The 21,620-nt window shown below is 39.2% G+C and overlaps 1 protein-coding gene across 1 annotated transcript in view; it reads right to left on the bottom strand.

Annotated features, from left to right (window-relative positions):
- Positions 1-479: 479 nt before the first annotated feature.
- Positions 480-21,620, bottom strand: part of LOC126483780 (ankyrin repeat domain-containing protein 17) — a 263,557-nt gene continuing 242,416 nt past the window's right edge. Inside the window, exons 39-42 of the mRNA XM_050106941.1 lie at positions 19,485-19,628; positions 6,605-7,849; positions 1,851-2,048; positions 480-1,742 (exon numbers count right to left, since the gene is read on the bottom strand). Coding sequence (XP_049962898.1) covers positions 1,716-1,742; positions 1,851-2,048; positions 6,605-7,849; positions 19,485-19,628 — 1,614 coding nt within the window. The 3' untranslated portion in view covers positions 480-1,715. The remainder of the gene's footprint in view (positions 1,743-1,850; positions 2,049-6,604; positions 7,850-19,484; positions 19,629-21,620) is intronic.

Below are 21,620 nucleotides of genomic sequence, written 5' to 3'. Positions count from 1 at the left end.
ATAATGTCTCTTCTTGGTGCACAAACTTTTCATGAACTGTCACAATATTACAAAGGATGGGTTTTCACTGCAAGGCTTCATAGCTCTTGTGTTTCCATGAGTGTCATATGGTAGATAAATATGGTATTGCTTGAGTTTCCAAATTCTCCATGCACTATTTCTGAAGTTTCACGATTCCACCTAGGATGTCAACCACAATAAAATCACAAATTTTCTCTCAGGAGAACAAAACATGACACTGTAGAGGCCTAGTGCACAGACTGCACATTCTTATTAATACTTAAGATATGAAATATTTCGAGTTTTCAAGGTAATTTAATGAAAGTAGGTTTTTATTTCCTTAGACAGAGAGAGGGATTGTGTGTGAGAGAGAGGGGAAGGGAGGACACTGTTAAGGATATAGAAATTCTATGAAAGTTTTAGAAGAACTGTGTAGGAAAAGGATACTCTAGGCTCTAGTCTGAATAAAGAAACTCATCTCACAGTGCATAAAGATATATTTAAGTCTTCATGTACAAGCAATTATACATAATCCACTTACTGAATATCCCTACATCTGTGGAAGTGTGGCAACAATCCCTTCAAGGGCTACTTGTGCAATAAGGCAATACCTTGAAGGACACAGTCTGCCTCACAGCTCAACATCATAATTAAGTGGGCTGAGCCCCATGATCATCATAGATGAACAGGTGTGCAATACACCTTCAAAACGAGATTAACAAAACGCAAAGGGAAGAAATGTTAGTCAACTCCTTTCCTTTTGTATCATTAATTGGTAAAGAATATTTTCCAATACATTTCTGCGTTCTCACTTGTATTTATATATATGTACGTACGTATATATTTATTATAATGCGATCAAAATACGCTTGGAGAACACAAATGTTCCATCATTACATAAAATGAACACTTGAACAAACTCCGTAACCCAGGCTTCAAGAGCAGCCAAATCTATATGCAGCAATACTACCATATTTATATTATTTGCTCTCTATTCCTTTTCTCATGTTGTCGAAACTAGATTGACAGTATAGGTAAACTGCAGAAAACTGAAGACCAACAGTTCCCTTACTAAATAAAAAATGAAGAACAGTTCTTTGCTTATCACAGAACTATAGGATGAGAGAGGAAAAAAATTCATTGCAGATAAATCTGTATTCTTTTATTTCTTAAACTACAAAGCAATTATCAAATAAAGGACGAAACATGCAAAGAACTTATTTTTGAAAGATGAGCTACAGTATCTCTTGGTTCACAAAATAGTTATATACACCGAATTCATTAACCGCTAATTTCCGACGCGCCTCATAGCTACAATATTACAGCGGCACCCACAACAATCATATATTAAGAGAGGGACAAGTTCCATCATTGAGCCACGAGTTGACAAGTGCAACATAAACCCATAGACTGGGTACAAGCAAACTTGCTTTAATGCATGTCAACTATAAATGTGGCCTGTTTTGGCAAGCCATTAGCAAAACATGGACTGGGTCAAAGTAAAATACCTAGAAACCAAATGAATTTTCAATTGCACGAGTTTCCTGATTGGGGTTTCTAATAAGCTACCAGAGGTCTGTATCCCAAACACTAGGTGAAAAGACCAAAGCATTTTTATAAGCTACAGATGGATCTTTTTAATAAAAAAAGTTCATGTTTAGAAGATATACGTCTTTAACTAGCTTCACGTCTGAACATTATGCTGAATTTCTTCCTTAATGACTCCATTTGGCATGCCATTGCTGAAAAGAGAAAAATAATCTAATTAATAATATAAAGATTTTTACACAATTTAAACAACAGTAAACTTAAAACCATATGCAGTAAACCATAAAAGGTAACAAACTTACATGTGGCTTCTCCTGAACATCTTGCAAGCCCCAACTGGGAGCTTCCATTTTAACAGCATCCATATCTGCACTAGCTCCTGCTCCTGCACCTGCAACTCCAAATTGTGGCATCAGCGGAAGACCATGATGCATTAACGACAAGGCTGCTACTGTGCCACTGCCATTATGGAATGAGTGTTGGTTCTCTGGATGTCCTGCCTGTAAAATGTAAATTATGCTATCATAGATCTGAGTTCAAAATCATTACACTGTATGGTTTCCATAAAAATGGATGGATCATTTTCTTTCCACATTATCAGAAAATTTCAAAAACATAATACACGAATCTTTTTACACTGTGTTAAGAAGTTTTCTAACCTAGACCACACACTGATCTGAAGGTCACAAAAAATGACCCCATGGGAATAAACTGTGATCTGAGAACTTTTAGACCAACATTTCTCATCGGAGTTGTAACTGTGATAGGCATTCATTATTGAATGCTACAATTTACTGTTCTTACAGCAAAGATAACCGAAGCAAATTCAATGACAATTACACATTGTCCTCTCAGATCCCTAGTGTTGAACCATCATCTAAACATTTCCAACTTTGTACACTTGGTTCATCATTTGTCAATTATCCTGGAATATTTACAGTGCTGGGGGCAGTAATAGCCTTAGTTCATTTTGTCATACTTCAAATGTTCTGTCAACATATTGATAAATTCAGGGTAACGGACATCAAGCTGGCCATCTTCGTATGCATTACTTCTTCCTGAACTCTGCCAAGACAGAGAAGTCAATGAACAGACTAAAGATCTGCTGCAGCTACCCCTCAACAATAAGAGCAGTTTTGCACTCCATTCTTTCGTGCGATTAACATATAATTGAACACATCCTATGAAATTCTCCTTTAATGTACGTAAAACATTTTTTATTTCCAAAAGACGTTCTGTGTTGCTGAACAAATAACTATTAATTTACAGTTATTTGTAGAACAGGTACATTATAAGTGGTACTTAAGGCACGAAACTTGCTTGATAACATTAAAATTGATCGGTAGAGAAGATCATAGTGCCCATGTATATAGAAATAGTGCATAGTAACAGAAAATGAAAGTGCAATACAGCATGTATCAGTGGTGAGTGACAAGTTGCAGAAAAAGACCATGCAAGGCTTAACTCTGGGGAGGCACCAAATCATGCATGCACTTTCAGCCAGAAGACCGCATTCGACAGAGCAAATAAAAGATGTGTATCAGCAATTTAACAAGCAGCGGCTTGTGCACATGGAGCACAATAAATTTAACAGATGAGCAGTGTTGCAGGGGGGGCTGTAACTGTAGTGGCTTTAATGACAGTAAGTATCAACGGGGATACACTGGAGGTTGCTAGTGAGACTCAACAAATGCAACCAGTAAAAGAAGAGCAGAAAACGAATCTCTGAAAGTAGTGACAGTCACTTAAAGAATGTGGCTGTGTTATCAGTCCATTTGAAAGTGATCAAATTCCTGCGATGAGCACAGAAAACTTGAAAGGGAATTAAATGTTTTCTTGAAATGGATTGTGTTTCAAATACATTAGATAAAATACAGCAATAATAGTGTAAGGACATAGTTTGGGGAAATAAGATCTGATATGAAACCCAAGAGTAGTCCATTTAAAACAAATGCAAAAATATGTTAACCAAATAGAAACTGCAAATACAGGCTGTTACTATTTTCCACTCGGAGACGAATGTAAATTTGTACGTGATGAGTGTAAGACCTACAGCAATGAAAGTAATTAAAAGATTAAGAGAGATGTAGTTAACTGGTTAATGCACAGAATGTATCATATGTAATGGCACTAATGCAGGCAGTTACATAGAATCAGAAATATATGTCAACCAAATAAGCATGCTGACAGTGTAGAATATTGGTTCGATATAAGCAACTTTGCAAGTTCGACTCTAGAAGCAGTGTGAACCCAGTAGATTTTTTGAAATATTTTAAAGACTTTACCTACACAATGGGACCCTGAAGCCATTTGTTGGGATTTGGCGAACAAGGCTAGATACGTAGATAAAAAAGAAACCCACATACTCTGGATTTAAAGATTACCTATATGAAAGTGTAAGGGAGTTGTTGATCTGACCCCCCCAGGTATAATGTATGAGTTCCTTATCAAAAACTTTATGTACTACGTACTCTCTACAATCCCTAGAACAGGCTCAAATGGCTCTGGGCACTATGGGACAAAACTTCAGAGGTCATCAGTCACCTAGAACTTAGAACTACTTAAAACCTAGCTAACCTAAGGACATCATACACATCCATACCGGAGGCAGGATTCGAACCTGCAACCGTAGCGGTCGCGCGGTTCCAGACTGTAGCGCCTAGAACCGCTCGGCCACCCCGGCCAGCCCTAGAATAGGATCCCTGTACTAGGAACCATGAGACACACTGTATAAAAAAAATTAAAAAAATGGATTCTGTAAATAACTACGAGGGTTGCCCAGTAAATAATGCCCCATATTTTTTTCTCCAGAAGTATTTATTCCACAACAATCAAATTTACATATGTGAAAGACTGATGTTTTGTCTACTTGCTTTATTTTTCCACATAATCTCCTTCAAGTTCGACGGCCTTTTTCCAGCGAGACACAAGAGCGTGTATTCCCTGCCGGTAAAAATCTTTACTCTGCCTACGGAGCCAGGTTGTCACTTCGTGAATCACTTCTTCGTCATCGGCAAAACGTCTTCCACGAATGAAATTCTTCATTGGCCCAAACAAGTGAAAGTCTGAAGGAGCCAAATCGGGGCTGTAGGGTGGATGGGGTAACACTATCCAACCCAGTTTCGCGATGTGTTCACAAGTCCTCAAACTTGTGTGAAGACGAGCGTTATCATGCTGAATCAAAACATCCTGTGGGTTAACATGACGCCCAAGGCGCCGGAAGCGCTGCTTAAGTTTGTCTAATGTTTTGACATAAGCCTCTGAATTAATGGTACTGCCTTTTGGCATCACATCAATGAGAATTACGCCCTCGCAATCCCAAAACACAGTCATCATGACTTTTCCGGCTGAAGGAACTGTTTTGAATTTTTTCTTCTGTGGAGAATAAGCATGACGCCATTCCATCGATCGTCTTTTTGTTTCGGGCTCAAAATGATGCACCCAAGTTTCATCACCTGTCACAATCCGTGACAAAAAGGCCTCCCCGTCAACGTGAAAGCGTCGCAACAAATCGAAAGAAATGTCTTTTCTTTGGGATTTGTGATCGACAGTAAGACACCGAGGAACCCATCTTGCCACACTTTTGAGTACCCAAGCTGATTGATAATCACATCCACACTTCCTTTGCTTACTGACAACTCCAGTGCTAATTGTCGAGTCGTAATGCGTCGATCCCGTCGAATGAGAACATCAGCCCGCTGCAACATGTCAGGCGTGACAGCCGTGGGAGGCCTTCCCAACCGCGGCAAATCTCGGAGCTCCGCAGCACCGCCCTCTGATGCTTTCACCCTCTGTGCCCAGCGACCAACAGTACTCCTATCGACTGCAGATGTTCCGTAGACGTTGCACAAGCGTTTATGAATATTGCCCACGGTTTCTTCTTCTGCTACGAGAAATTCAATCACTGCACGTTGTTTCTGACAGATGTCACTTGCAGACGCCATTTTAGAACATTCCTACACCACCGCTCTCTGTCGGAGGAAATTTAAACTTTGCGTACACACGCGGGAAACTTCAAATAACTCGCACCTAAAGTGTCACATTTCTAATATTTTTTATTTCGGAGAAAAAAAATATGGGGCATTATTTACTGGGCAACCCTCGTATATCATGTATGTCTACAAATAAGGAATTTGAAACATATTCCGTATAGGTATCGTTAATTTATAAGCATACATTACTTTATAAAAACATGGGATATTATTTAGAAAAACTTTACAAGATAATTCCCTAACAGTATCTGTTAATTTGTGAACTTGCTTGAAATTCACAATCAAGCTTATGCTTCCATAACAGGGAAAAGAACCACTTTTGTAATATGAATTAACACAACAGGAGTGACTATGCAATGAAACAAAACTAAAATATCTATTTAATTTAACAGTCCAAACATATAATTTTTGTAAATAATTTTTGTAAAGAGTCACGACGAAAGGGATATTAAGTTAGAGCATACCAATGATTCATTCATTTATTTCATACTTGTTTTAAGTGGCTTATACAACAGTTGTGTTTATATTATTGTAAATCTGCTGTAGTAGGGCAAGGTGCGCTGGAGAACTTTGTAAAAATTTATAACTCTGTGATTTATATTTTGCCATTTTCTTATTTTTCAAGTAAGTTCAATTTAAAGCTCATTCAGAATTTATTTCTACTAACCCACTTCTTTTATTTAGTGTCTGACACTGACTTTTTCAGTGATAACTTCAAATTCAGTGGGAGCTACAGCAACATATCAGGTTGGTACATGTCATTTTGGCTCTCCTCATTTGGGTTACTGTCCAACTGAATATTAATTCCAGCTTTTCTAGTGCCAGAACCCACTTCTAAAGCTCTCCTAGCTGATACTCCCATTTTACTTTTTTTGGGAATGTGCATAATTTAGAAGTTGTCAACTCATACAAAGGTTTGATGGACGAGGTTTGCTTCTGTCAGATCGATGATATACATACATCCCTACAAGTAACTGGTTTTTCTAACTTCTACATTAAGAGCATACACTAGATACAAGCTATGGAACTTTACATGGTTGTTGCAAATTTTCTTACGGACTTACCTGGAAAGGAGCTTCTACCATATGCTGCAAATCATCAGCAGAAGGCAGACGGCCATAATGTGATGGGTTAGTTCTGAAAATTTGTTGCTGTTGCTGCTGCTGCTGCTGCTGCTGTTGTTGCTGCTGCTGCTGTTGTGGATGACCCCGATCCACGGTATGTCCAGGCCACACCTTTGGCTCAGCTGCACCTAGCATCCAGTCAGGATCACCAGCTACATTATTGACAAGGTTCTTCCAGCTAGCACGCTCAGTGCCTATTGGCCGGATTTTGCGGTCTTCTGTCGATCTTCCATCACCTGCACCTCCAGCAGGTGATGGTGGTGGCGATCCACCACTTCCATTTTCAAGACCAGCAAGCAAGTCTGCCGAGCCAGGGAGCCCAGCTGCTAGACTAGCCAAATGAGCTATTGCACCAGAAGGAAAGCCAAGCTGCCCAACAACATCTGCAGGATGATGTGGTCCTGGTCCATGGTATGGCTGCCCATACAACTGCCACCGTGGGTTTCCTCCAGCACCAGCTGCACCATGGCCACCATATGGTCCAGGAGGCTGTTTCCCTGCTGGTCCAGGTGCTGCAAATGGAACACCAGAGAGTCCAGGCAGAACTGCAGCTAACCCAGGAGCAGATGAGGGAGGTGGTGGAGCTCTATTATGATATCCTGAAGCAAATGCACCTGGTGGTGGTGCCTGTTGTGGCTGCTGTTGCTGAGCCTTACCAGGTGGAAGGTGAAGGCTGAAATCAGGAGCTCGGGGATTGAGTCTTGACATACTCACAGTTGTCACAGGGGGAGCATGATGATGATGGTGCTGCTGCTGATGGTGGTGGTGGTGATGAGGATGAAATGGAGCTAGCAACTGAGGTTCTGAAACAGGTCCTGGTCCAGGTGGAACCATTTTCAAAAGCTGTGTTTGCTGTTCTGGAGTTGCAAAAATAGCAGGTCCAGGACCATGGTCATGAGATGGAGGGACACGAGGTTGGGCAAGTTCAGCTGTTGGGAAACCACTGCGTGCAGCACCAAATACTGCATCCCCAGCTCCACTTGGTGAAGCCTGTTGTTGGGGTGGCTTATTTGGATGGTTAAGACATGGCCCTATAGACTCTGCTGAGAAGGTGGCTGCATTCTGGTACTGTGGTCCTGGTGCAGCAGAGAGGGATGGTGGAGTTGTGCTATTGCTGCTCGTTTTTGATGAAACTGGGGAGCATACAGCATTTCCGCGATAGCCGGGTGCCTTTGCAGCATCAACCTGTACAATAAAAAAGAACCATCGTCAGATTACAAGCAATATTAAGGTGCACATTAACATAAAAAATATAAACACAGCAGTGGCAATATATCCAAATAATGAACACATTACTGCTGTTCTACACATGTTAGCTGTAAGAATCCATTATACAGAGATCACTTTTAAATCACTCCATAAATCAGACACTGCAACAACTGGACAGAGTGTCTGTGAAATAAGTGTGTGAACTTTGAAATGTAGTACAAGTCAACATGAATATGGTTATTCCATATGGATATAACCATTTAATGAAGAGTGATACAACAATAAAAATTATAGAGAATGTAAAATAAAACTTCAAAAATTTAATATTGGGGTATGGTACTTTGCCAATTTTAAATCAACATCATCCAAACAGTTGGATCGGTGGTACTAGCCGTAATGATGCTGCGTTGTTCTCTTGGCCTTGTAACCCTCCAAATCCGACTCCCACAGAATTCTTTTTATGGACTTATGTTATAGAAGAACTTTTGTATGAACCTCCTGTTCTAACAACAATTTCTGACTCCAAAATGTGCATATCTAATGCAGTCACTTCAGAGTCCACATATGCCTCAGAATGTATGGTGTGATGTGTATTATCCCTTTCACGTTGTTCTTGTGACCAACAGATGTCACGTTGAACATATACACTGACACGCCAAGATACTGTGACTACCACCCACGTTGAGACTGAACGCCATCTGTTGGCACTGCAGAGCAGAGACGAATGCGAACCATTCTAGTGACAATAAAGAATGCAAATGAGGAAATCCACTAACATAAGTGACATTGTCAAAGGACAGATTATTATGACACTGTGCCTGGGAATGAGCATCTCGGAAATGGAAAAGCTCCTCGCTTGCTACTGTTGTAAAGATCTTGGAACTGGTTGAAGAATGATGGTGATGACATCTTCCAGCAGGAGAAATATCCAGACTACAAGACCAGAATTATGCTACAGTGGTTTGAGGAGCATTATAGTGAAGTTATTTTTATGTCTTCACTACCAAATTAGTATCATCATAACCCACGAAGTACATCTGCAATACTACTGGGTACCAGCTCTATGTCTTCAAACCACCAGCCAGTAATTTATGGGAAATGTATGGCTTATGCTTTGGTGCTAAGTACCTCAGAAATTTACCAAGGACTTGCCAAATCCATGCCGTTCAGAATCACTGCTGTACTGCATTCCAAAGGTGGATCACATGATATTAAGCAGATAGTCGCAACGTTTTGTCTCTTCAGTGTATAAATTACAAAAAATAAAAAATTTAAAAATGAACTTAATTTTCCATTCTCCATGATTCTTACACCAAATCTACATTATCGCTTATTAATTTAACACTGCTTACACTTAACGGAATAATGTTAGGCATTTACTTTGGAGAAGTGTCGTCTCCCTAGTTCTGAATTCGTAAAAGATGGTAGAAGTTTGAACAAATTTGTGCCATTAGTGCTTTGCCTCCTAACACTACCAAAATAACAGCAACTATACTGTGTTTCATGTAGTTTGCATTTGTATTATCAAGCCAGGGAGGTTAGACTATTACAAAACTGCATAACTTTGATTTGCAGGTAAAAAGTATCAACTATTGTATGGTGTAAATTATGTTTGGAATAAGTAGTTGTTTACAAAGTCTTGGTTGGGTTAGGAGCTATCTGCAAAAACTGAAAAATTTAAATACAATAATAACTGTCACTCACATTTTGCATTTCTTTCAGAATATGTTTCTATTTTCACGTTATTTTGGAGGGGGACCCAGCAGGACAGTTCTACATCATATCCAACAAAATTGTATTTCACTGTGCTGCTTGGTATCCACATACATTGAACTTCATAAAGCTATTTACAGAACATAACTCTGTAATTGGGTGTGTCATGCTCTGTAACACACACACACACACACACACACACACACACACATACACAGGTTGGAATTTTAATAGCGGCAACTATTTATTTACAGCTTGCACAAAATTGAAACACGTATCTGAGTTTCACTGACCATCAAAGTAGTCACCAGCATTGTGTATAACCTGTTGCCAATGATGTGGAAGCCGTAGGATACTCTTAGCGGTGACAGGTGAGGTACGAGGGGGGGCAACTTGAAATTAGCGGAGGTTGAGGCCTGGTGGGTAACGGGAAGAGAGGATATACTGAAGTGCAAGTTCCTAACTCCGGAGTTCTGATAGGTTGGTGTCAGTGGGAAGTATCCAGATAACCCGGACAGTGTAACATTATGCCAACATGTGCTGGCTGTGCACCAAGGCATGTTTAGCCACAGGGTGATCCTCATTACCAACAAACACTGTCTGCCTGTCTCCATTGATGCGAATGGACAGTTTGTTGCTGATCATTACCACATAGAAGGCTTTACAGTGTAGGCATGTCAGTTGGTAAATCACGTGGGTGCTTTCACACATGGCTCTGCCTTTGATCGTGTACACCTTCTGGGTTACAGGACTGGAGTAGATGGTGGAGGGAGGGTGCATGGGACAGGTTTTACACCGGGGACAGTTACAAGAGTAGGATCCAGATAGTAGGGAAGGTGGTTTAGGGATTTCATAGGGATGAACCAGGAGGTTACGAAGGTTAGGTGGACGGCAGAAAGACACTCTTGGTGGAGTGGGGACGATTTCATGAAGGATGGATCTCATTTCAGGACAGGATCTGAGGAAGTCTTATCCCTGCTGGAGAGCCACATTCAGAGTCTGATCCAGTCCCAGAAAGTATCCTGTCACAAGCGGGGCATTTTTGGGGTTGTTCTGTGGAAGGTTCTGGGTTTGAGAGGATGAGGAAGTGGCTCTAGTTATTTGCTTGTGTACCAGGTTGGGAGGTTAGTTGCGGGATGCGAAAGCTGTTTTCAGGTTATTGGTGTAATGGTTCAGGGATTCAGGACTGGAGCAGATTCATTTGCCATGAAGACCTAAGCTGTAGGGAAGGGGCCGTTTGATATGGAATAGGTGGCAGCTGTCATAATGGAGGTACTATTGCTTGTTAGTGAGTTTGAGCAGGACGGATCTGTGAAGTTGGCCATTGGACAGATGGAGGTCAACGTCGAGGAAAGTGGCATGGGATTTGGAGTAGGACCAGGTGAATCTGATGGAACCAAAGGAGTTGAGGTTGGAGAGGAAATTCTGGAGTTGTTCTTCACTGTGAGTCTAGATCTAGATCATGAAGATGTCATCAATATCAAACTTTGGGTTGGCAGGCTTGGGTAACCAAGAAGGCTTCCTCTAAGCAACCCATAAATAGGTTGGCGTACAAAGGGGCCATCCTGGTACCCGTGGCTGTTCCCTTTAATTGTTGGTATGTGTGGCCTTCAAAAGTTAAGAAGTTGTGGGTTAGGATCAAGCTGGTTAAGGTAATGAGGAAAGAGGTTTTAGGTAGGGTAGCAGGTGATCGGTGTGAAAGGAAGTGCTCCATCGCAGCGAGGCCCTGGACGTGCGGGATATTTGTGTATAAGGAAGTGGCATCAATGGTTACAAGGATGGTTTCCGGGGTAACAGATTGGGTAAGGATTCCAGGCGTTCGAGAAAGTGGTTGTTGTCTTTGATGAAGGACGGGAGACTGCATGTAATGGGTTGAAGGTTTTGACCTACGTAAGTAGAGATATGTTCTGTGGAGGCTTGGTAACCAGCTACAATGAGGCGGCCGGGATGATTGGGTTTGTGAATTTTAGGAAGAAGGTAGAAGGTAGGGGTGCGGGGTGTCGATGGGGTCAGGAGGTTGATGGAGTCAGGTGAAAGGTTTTGTAGGGGGCCTAAGGTTCCGAGGATTCCTTGAAGCTCCGCCTGGACATCAGGAATGGGATTACCTTGGCAAACTTTGTACGTAGTTTTGTCTGAAAGCTGGTGCAGTCCCTCAGCCACATACTCCCGACTATCAAGTACCACGGTCATGGAACCCTTGTCAGCCGGAAGAATGACGATGGATCGGTCAGCCTTCAGATCACGGATAGCCTGGGCTTCAGCTGTGGTGATGATGGGAGTAGGATTAAGGTTATTCAAGAAAGATTGAGAGGCAAGGCTGGAAGTGAGAAATTCCTGTAAGGTTTGGAGAGGGTGGTGATTTTGAGGAAGAGGAGGTGGGTCCCGCTGTGACGGATAGTGTCTTGTGTCTTGGGGAGTTGGATCATTAGGAGTGGGATAAGGATTATTTTTCTTCGTGGCAAAATGATATTTCCAGCAAGGACTACAAGTGTAGGACAGTAAATCTTTGACGAGGGCTGTTTGGTTGAATCTGGGAGTAGGGTTGAAGGTGAGGCCTTTGGATAGGACAGAGGTTTCGGATTGGGAGAGAGATTTGGAGGAAAGGTTAACTACTGAACTGGGGTGTTGTGGTGTTACACCGTCTGGGTTATCTGGATACTTCCCACTAACACCAACCTATCAGAACTCCAGAGATGGGAACTTGCCTTTCAATATATTCTCTCTTCCTGTTACCGCCCAGGCCTCAACCTCTGCTAATTTCAAGTTGCTGCCCTTCATACCTCACCTGTCATTCAACAACATCTTTGCCTCTGTACTTCCGCCTCAACTGACATCTCTGCCCAACCTCTTTGCATTTATGTATGTCTGCCTGTGTCTGTAAATGTGCGGATGGATATTTGTGTGTGTGCACGTGTATACCTGTCCTTTTTTCCCCCCCTAAGGTAAGTCCTCCCACTCCCGGGATTGGAATGACTCCTTACCCTCTCCCTTAAAACCCACATCCTTTCATCTTTCCTGATTAAGCAACCTAGGGTTGCGAAAGCTTGAAATGTGTGCCTACGCGTGTGTATCAATGTACCATCGCTTTCTCGTTTGGTAAGTTAACAGCATCTTTGTTATTTCAGATATCTGCTAAAGTTTTTTACATACACATCAGAACTTTCAAATTATTTGTGAACTAGAAAAACAGAGAGAAAAATCTCCAGAAGGAATTTAAATTAACCATAATTCCAGGCTTTTTCATCAAATTTTATGAACTACCAATGAATTCACGAAATGTAAAACTTATGTATGTGCTTAAAAAATAATTTGCCACCATTTACACAATTTCACTTAAAAGTGTAAAATAGGGGTTTCACTGTCTCTCCTGAGTGTGCCTTCTAACACCCATACCATCCACAAGAGAAAATATCATATTTTCTAATAATACACAGTTCAGCAGTTGTATCAACCAATAAAGCCACATATTTTTCAAGCCACACTAGAAGGTGAATGTACCTGCAGATTGCTGGAAGCTGAAGTGTTTTTTGCTCTTTTGGATGATTTGCCACTGTGAGCAGAAACGTGTATGCACTTTGAACATGATAGGTGCTGCTACATTCAAAATCCAGAACCAAATGCAAAACAGAATGAAAGTAAGGAGGGGTGGAATGGTGGAAGATTCGAGTTTCTCTCTCAATGCCTGAAAAGAAGAATGGAAGTTTAGTTTCAAAGTCCCATCAATGATAAAGTTATTAGTGAGGGAGCACAAGCTCAGATCCAATAAGGATGTGGAAGGAAATCTGTTGTATCTGGTCCAAGGACTCTTCCCAGCATTGCACTTAATTGGCTTAAGGGAATATGGAAAAAAATGTATCACATAGGGATTTGAATCTTGGTCTTCTCAAACTGGTTTGACCTCGGGGCATATTGAACACACAACATACAAATATGTTCATCACTTGTTATCCACACTGAAACCAATCAGTATAATATACTTCTGCGGAAGTCTACGAATATGCACCGTAATCTTTGAAGTCTCTACAATAGAATGCTTCGCCACAAATTTAACAAGACCAGCACCTTTGCCTTCTCTTATTGCCTTCCAGTCCAAACTAAACACAGTACCAAAGTCCAGAAAATACCACTCTAAAATTGTGAACCTAATTTAATAAACCATGTGCTGTTCAGAATTCTATACTGTTAACTGTCACCAAAGGTTCCGCTGGACTACTGGCATGTGTAAAACCTTCCAAGGTGCTCAACTCTTACCTTTATTTTACATTTTTTTTCTTTTTTTCTTTCTTGAATGCTTTCTCAGTCTTAGTACTTCAAAACTTTTGAGAATAGAAAGTTATCTATAGCAAAAGCTGCCTATACAATACACTGTTTTGACGTTTGTTAACCCTGAAAGTTCATAGGAAATAGAACCTATTTGACAGTGCCAAGACCAGGTCAGATAATGTGTACTGAACAGTGCAGTGCCAAACTGCTGCTCAAGAAGCACAAAATAACTACATATTGTCAGAAATGTCAAAAAACATACAGTAGATGGTATTCTGTGTGTTAGATGTAACATTTGGTTGTATGACAAGTGTGCTTAACTATGAATTTATCACCTCATTTTCAGTGGTCCTGCTTTGATGGTTACATTAAGAGAGTGAGGATTTAACACCTGCAGTGAATTTGAAAGATAAAATTCTTTATGCACTGCAAAGCTACACTGAAGTACTGAAAACCAAGCTACTGTTATTAAATATAGTTTTCAGCATCAGAAAAATTGTCCAAGTTGTAATTACTCAAAAAACAGAGTTGCCACAAAACTAAAGCACACAGTATAAAATGCATGAACATAATAATCACAGTCTACTGTTACATACAACTTTACCTTCAAATGAAACTGAAGCAGTTATCCAGGTAGAACAAGATAGTAATTAAATTGTGGAATGTATATAAATGGACAAGAATATAAACGGACAAGAATAACACATAACTAAGGGGAAAAACAGATGTCACATTAATGAAACATAACACTATATTCTTATAGGCAATTTCAACCTGAAAAAGTCACAGCACCAAAACAAGTACTAGTGTTTGTCCAAGAAATAGTCATAATATGATATCCTACACCTGTACACAGTTCCTAGCCTAACAATTAGTTACATGACACACACATAAAAATAAAGGAACAGAATAACTTGCAGCATTATAGAACAGGATAATAGATTACGCGAAGTATTCAGAGGCCCAAATAAATTTGTAAGTCTGGGAAAAGATGGTCAATATTTACACATACCATGCTCTAAAATAGGCTCTAGTGCCTATCCATGGGCATCTGGTTGGCCATGGGCACAGTTAGGCAGTGGTGAGCAAAGAGTTAGTTTGTGGATGTTGGCAGGGGTGCCTAATTCACTCTCATGTGCAAAATGTGGTGGAATATGGCTATTTAAAATATGCTATACTCTATCACTGTGCAACATAACATAATACACTCCACCAGGGTCACCAGCCTAGCCCTTGAAAAATCAGGAACTTAAAAGTTTGACAATTGCCTCAGCTTTTTTATCCAGCCAGACCAGAAAAGATACCACTTGAGCACATGGATGCCTTTAGACTTAAAAAGAAGTAAATCTGCGAACTGCTACTTCCATGTATCTACATACGCAATTGGATTCTTACATTAAAGTGAACTTACAGATGCTGCATACCACCACTGAAGGCAAGAATTACTAGAAATGTACATTCACACCCTCAATTTACCCCAATGCATTCTAAACAACCAATTGAAGCTAGCAAATAAACAGTTTCTACAAAATTTCCAAGAGCTGTTCACACAATTAAACATAACACAGAGCCTCAACAGTCAAATCTGAACAAGAATACATTCACTGCAAGGTGGAGGAAGAAAAACTGCACTACATAGGTATCCCAAGAACTACTATAGAAGAAAAGGAGCAGAAATCAAAAACAACACACCACACACACACACACACTCAGAATACCCAAATAACTTATATTTTTAAATTTTCGAATTTCCTAAAACAATTTACTTGCAATAAGACATTTGTAATGTCAGTAGGAAGTTAGGTACACCTGAACTCTAATATTGCTTAAGAAAACCAGAAAACAATTTGTTCTAGAAGTAAGTTCATTCAGAGTAAAAGCTTTTTCTGCTTTTAAAAAGCTGCACCTTCAACATATTTTCTTTGCTTAGTTTAGAGCTTTGCTTAATAAGAAATAAATTATATCTTTGCTTAGTGGCTGCTCTTTGCTCTGTAAACATTAAAATCAAGTGCAAAGCACAAGTGTGAAGTCCAAACTGACATGAAGAATATATGACCCAGTCACATTAATGTGATCACAACCTATGTTAGAAGTCAATGTACAATAACCACTCACAGATGGCAAGCACTAGCGGTGCAGGGTATATAAAGTGTCTCATGGGGACACGGAAAACAATGTAGTATTTGTCACAATGTGTAAATAGAGCTATTTATATTACGTTCAAATTAGTGTGATCATTGGTTTTTGTGAACTGTTTGCGTGCCACCTTGGTTAAAATATACTGTGTATGGGAAAAATGCCACAATCAAAATCTGGGCCAAGGCAATTGTGGTGCACTTTGGGCCATACTTAACAGGGATGAACGACTGCTGCGGAGATTTGTACAATGAATAGGAAAGCAGCTGTTGAGCAACTGACGACCCTGATGAACCAAGGAGGCTACCAACAATATCTACTCAATGACCATTCAACTGAACATTGTTGCAGATGGGTCTCTTTAGCAGATGCCTTGTTCATGCACCCATGCTAACTGTTGCTGATCAGTGACAAGAGGCTGGAATTTGCACACCATTACTGCAGCTGGAAGTCCAAAGAGTGGGGAAAGGTGGCCTTCTCAAGTGACTCATGTTTAATGCCCCATCAGGCAGACTGCAATTGGCGTGTAGGGCTTGGAACATATGAAAGAGAACACCCTGAACGCATTATGGTTTGGGGAATGTTTGGGTGGCATTCCCTGGATGATATCGTCATTTTGGAAGACACAATGGACCAACAAGTAGCATCTATCCTTAGGGACCATGTTCACCCTTACATGTAGTTTGTTTTTCCTCAGTGTGATGGCATCTAAAAGCAGGACTATGCAACATGCCTTACAGCTCACAGTGAATGTGCATGGTTCAAAGAGCACCAGTTTGAGCTTACAGTACTCCCCTGGCTGCCAAACTTCTGGATTTAAACCCAACTGAGAATCTGTGAGATCAACTCAATCAGGCTGATCGCGCCGTGGATTCTCAACCGAGAAACTTAGTGCAGCTGGTCACAGCACTGGAGTCGGCAAGGCTCCAAACCCCTGTTGGTACCTTCTAGAACATCATTGACACCCTTCCTGCACTTATTGCAGTGGTACATACTGCAATAGATCGTTATTCTGGCTTTTGACAAGTAGACACATTAATGTCACTGGACAGCGTGAATTTTAAAATTTTCCCTGCAAACTGAATGTTCGAACAAATTTCGTGTTTGCAGCTGGTCTAATTCACTGCACAATATTTCAACTCGGCGCTTATCAGTCATGTTGAGATGAGCCATCAAAGTCTTTGATGGCTAATCTGTAGATGGCTGGCAGGTGTCCAGTTGAAATATTGTGCAATGAATTGACTAACAACCGGCTGCAAGCCTGAAATTTGACTGGACAGTGTGTTTTACATGCCAATGAGATTTGTTTAGAATGTGTATGCTGTTTACAAAACAAAAACTTGTACATCGTCCTGGAACAGCGTAGGGACCATAGCGAGATGGAACACCATCCACTGGAACATGAATAAATGTGTACAGTTGTTTCATCTTATATCAAAGTAACTGCAGCAATGTTAACATTTTTTGCTATCAAAACAATATAGAAGTGGCACTAAATATTCAAACAATCTTGTGCAGTGTGATAGAGCTGACAACATGCTGCTGATGAAAATATTCATGTAACTGGAAATGTTAGCCATCTGAATATGGGCATGAATGCCTGAAACTGGTTATGGCTCTGAAATAAAAGCATTTTTGAAAGTATAGGTGGCTGGTAGCTTTATTCATCAATGAAGAAGAAAGTCTTGTTTTCTGTCAAACTGGATATATAACTGTCACTTGTTGCTCTCAGATAGAGATCATGCTACGTCATGTTGAATGGGTACACCGTAACTGTATATACAGTATTCCTTAATATCCACACATTGTAACTTAAGAGCCTGCAGAAAACATCAATATTCTTCATTGGTATAAACTTATACATTCGTAAGTACTAATGGGAACACTGTAATTTTAACAGCCTGCTCTGAAACATTTAGCAAAATTTTCACCGACTTGTATCAAACTGTAACAAAAATAATGAAAATGGAATGGATAGGGTGGCAACTCATACACAATAACAAAGAATGAAATTCTTTTAACACCTTTTAAGGAAAAACACTCACTAAATCAACAATAATTCTGAAATTATATGTATCATGCACTTTTATGTAAATATGGTGGCGCACCCTAAAAAAAAAAAAAAACGAATTATTTTTTTAAAAGCTACATATTTTCAAATTGTTTTACAGATGAACAAAACAAGCCAGGTCGATAACACAAGTGGTACTGAACTGGCAATGAGTTGCACTATACAAGCCTAGCAGCAAAAATGCATAATACACATGCTCCGCCTACGGCAATGTTATTCCCATTGGTACCCCTCCTAGTGCTGATTTCTCAAATAACATTCTCTAAATTGAAGAACTGTACTTTTTCCATCAGGCTGCAAAAATGTTTACATCAATTGTTTGAACTACCCTTGGTTTACAGAAAATACGATTAAAATTTTAAATAAAACTGGAAGCTTCGACTTTTAAGAGAAGGAAGTCATGTGGGACACCCTGCAGACTTCGTTCCAATGTAAATTGGAATATTTTCCAGGGTAATGGCATGTAGGGCTTTGTAATTCAAATGTTATTTTTACTTCAAAGAGCTCAGGGAAGGGAAAACTGAACATACTTATGTAAACTTCTGAACCTATTAGAATACTTCTGGCTCCACGTTTCCAGTTCATGAAATTAACATATCTATAACCAGCTTGGTCCAGTACTACGAACGAGTCAACACATTCAGTAACTAAACACAAGCGCCATCTTCAAAGAGTTAACATTACGACAAAACGAACCATTCAGAAGAACAGAACCATCATCATCATTATTGTCAGAATCACTTGCAAACACTGCCACCTCACTCTTCTTTACAGGTCTGTGAATCATCCACAGAACTATAAAAACAGTCATTCACACTGTCATCCGGATCTTCATACTGATTAGAAAGATCTGAATAATCATTGCAGAAACCTCAGCAAATATTTAAGGTTTGTTCATTTCCTTCTGTTCTCTGAAGGGGACAATCTCTATAAGCAGGAGGAACTTCAAGGCAAAAATAGTAACTATTTGAAGTGTCAAAATACAATCAAACTGCTATGTAAGCAAAAAGCACATGAAGGCAGTAAAGTCTGACACACTGACTACTGGTGTAAATACCTCATAAATACCCACCTCAATAGATCAAGATGTTAAAATGTATCACAGTATATGCCATCTACAGCCAGCGTGTGGGAAATACAAGTTACCTGGAGATATACATGTAATGGACTCTATATCCGCCCATAATGTGTTAAATAATAAATGCAATACAGGTCAAAAATATAAACAATCTTTCAGTATTCTGTAGTTAACTGAGATTTCTAATGTTACTATCGTTTATGTTATTAATCTATTATCACTGAATACACACTATTGTCTGATTAAAAGCTACGGTTCGAATATAAATAATGAAGTAAAAATAGTATTTGATATATATGAGCCATTACAGTATTTAATCTCCGCTACCAGTGTGATCAGAAAATCTTTACCTGAGGAGGGACATTTTCAAGGAACTTCGTGCTAGAGCTGCTAGATCCTGATCCTGGGGCACCACCAGTTGCTGCAACACTTGCAAAATTCATAATTGTTTTTGTTGCTTCACTGTCTCTTCCCCACATTGACTGCTGGGCCACCTGTAAATTTTAGGTTTGTGGATTACTATATGTGACAAAATTACAATAAATACTTCAATTTTTTATTAAGTCAGCCATATAACCAAAGAAGTAATCCACAAAAAAATTACTTCATTATCTTTAATTCACAAATTAATTTGCACATTTATTCATGGGGGACATGCGAAGTTAAAACACTTCGAGGGAAAGGAGGTGGTAAATTTCCAAAGGCTTGGACCGGAAAAAATGATAAACAGAAAGTGAACACAGGGAAGTGTGAATGATGAGCATTGCACTACAAGTTACCAAGAAGGCTACTAAACTTCTCTCTCTCTCTCTCTCTCTCTCTCTCTCTCTCTCTCTCTCACACACACACACACACACACACACACAATGAAGGAAACATTATCAAATAAGATGTGCTGAAACATTTAGGTTTCCAACCAGGACACAACATTTCCACAATGCACCTAATTGATGAAGAAAGACTAAGAGGTGCAGGAAGAAGAGACAAAAGCCAACAACATGCAGCAAAGGGGAAGAAAAGACCAGTGAAAAGGAAATTAACAGTGGACAAACAAAAGGATGCTGATAATTCATCATATGGTGTAGGAATGTATTAAAAAAACTTTGGAAGCCATTTCCTGTAACTTTAAAATTTTCATCTTCGAGGAACATTTTCTCAAAAACTGCTAACAGTATATCAACAAAATTTATACAAAAGATTTGTTTATTTCTTTTCCTTCATTTTTATAACAAATTGTAAAAAAATATTGTATAAGTCAAGAGTTACAGAAGAAAAAGTGCAAAATTTTCTGTTTAAAAAAATTGTAGAACCAAAACCATTAAATATTTTTAACATGGTATTATAACTTTGTAGATAAATATTCACTGAACATGTAGTCCAAATTTCAGAGCAATATGTTTAATGGTTTTAGAAAAAATGTTCCTTCTATTTGCTAAAATTAACATGGAGGAGATGGATCGTTCCGGCTCCCCTTAAGAGTTGACTCAGAGGTTAAATCAATTTACAAATACCATAAAGTGAAATACTTTAAAAAATCTCATCACCTTTCTGGTCAGTCTTGCTTGGACACATTTAAGAAACATAAGAAGCCTATAACAAAAGATCTGAGGATAATGTTTGGTCATTATTCTAAAACTAAAAGCCTTTTCATCAATATAATACCAGGAAAAACATTGTGTCCAACAAGTTATTGCTAATATATTTGTAATGAACAAAGAAATGGATAGTGGTAGTTCACATAAAGAATTTTGTGACTTCTCAAAAACAATTAAAAAAATTAAATGAAGCAAAAAGACCTTTCATCTTGAATGCAAAATTCGAGAAAGCAGCAACTGCAGTCAAAAAGAATTGGAAGTTTAATTTCAAAAACAAATTTGTACTAAACCAGGTGACAGTTACAATAATTAACCAACCGTATAAGATTATTTTATAGAAAAGCTAAAAACTAAGCCCCATATTTCAAACAAAGAGGATAAAATTAAGATTATCAGTTTATTGCCAAATTCTTGGTGTCGAGCAAAAATTAGAGTGAATTTAATGTGTCAGGATGTTTGGTTAAATTAACAAGGCATTTAGTAAAATAGCAGGGAGTACTACCTGCATAAGAAATGACAAATTAATTTAATCTGATAGATGAAAAAACAATCAAAAAGGTTATTAGGTTTTATGAAAATGACAGTAACAGCTGTTTGATGCCTGGCAAAAAAAGATTGTGTTACTCTGTAAGCAAATGCTGCTAAGGTTCTAATGCAAAAACGTTTCATACTGTGGTGATTTACATGAACTATTCAATGAATTCAAAAAAGAAAATCCTGACATTACAACTGGAGGGTAGAAATCTTACAAGTTAAGATGGTAATGCTTTATTATTGTAGGGGCATGTGGCACCCATAATGTTTGTGTTTTATCACCAGAATCAAAGTTGTTGGTATACTCTGTTCACTATAAGAATAAACCTTATGGAAAGAAACACAAACACAACGACT

Source organism: Schistocerca serialis, chromosome 1, assembly GCF_023864345.2.
Source record: "Schistocerca serialis cubense isolate TAMUIC-IGC-003099 chromosome 1, iqSchSeri2.2, whole genome shotgun sequence".
Taxonomy (NCBI): Eukaryota; Metazoa; Arthropoda; class Insecta; order Orthoptera; family Acrididae; genus Schistocerca; species Schistocerca serialis.
The sequence above is the reverse complement of the archived record's forward strand: the minus strand, read 5'-3'. Positions and strand labels throughout refer to the sequence as shown.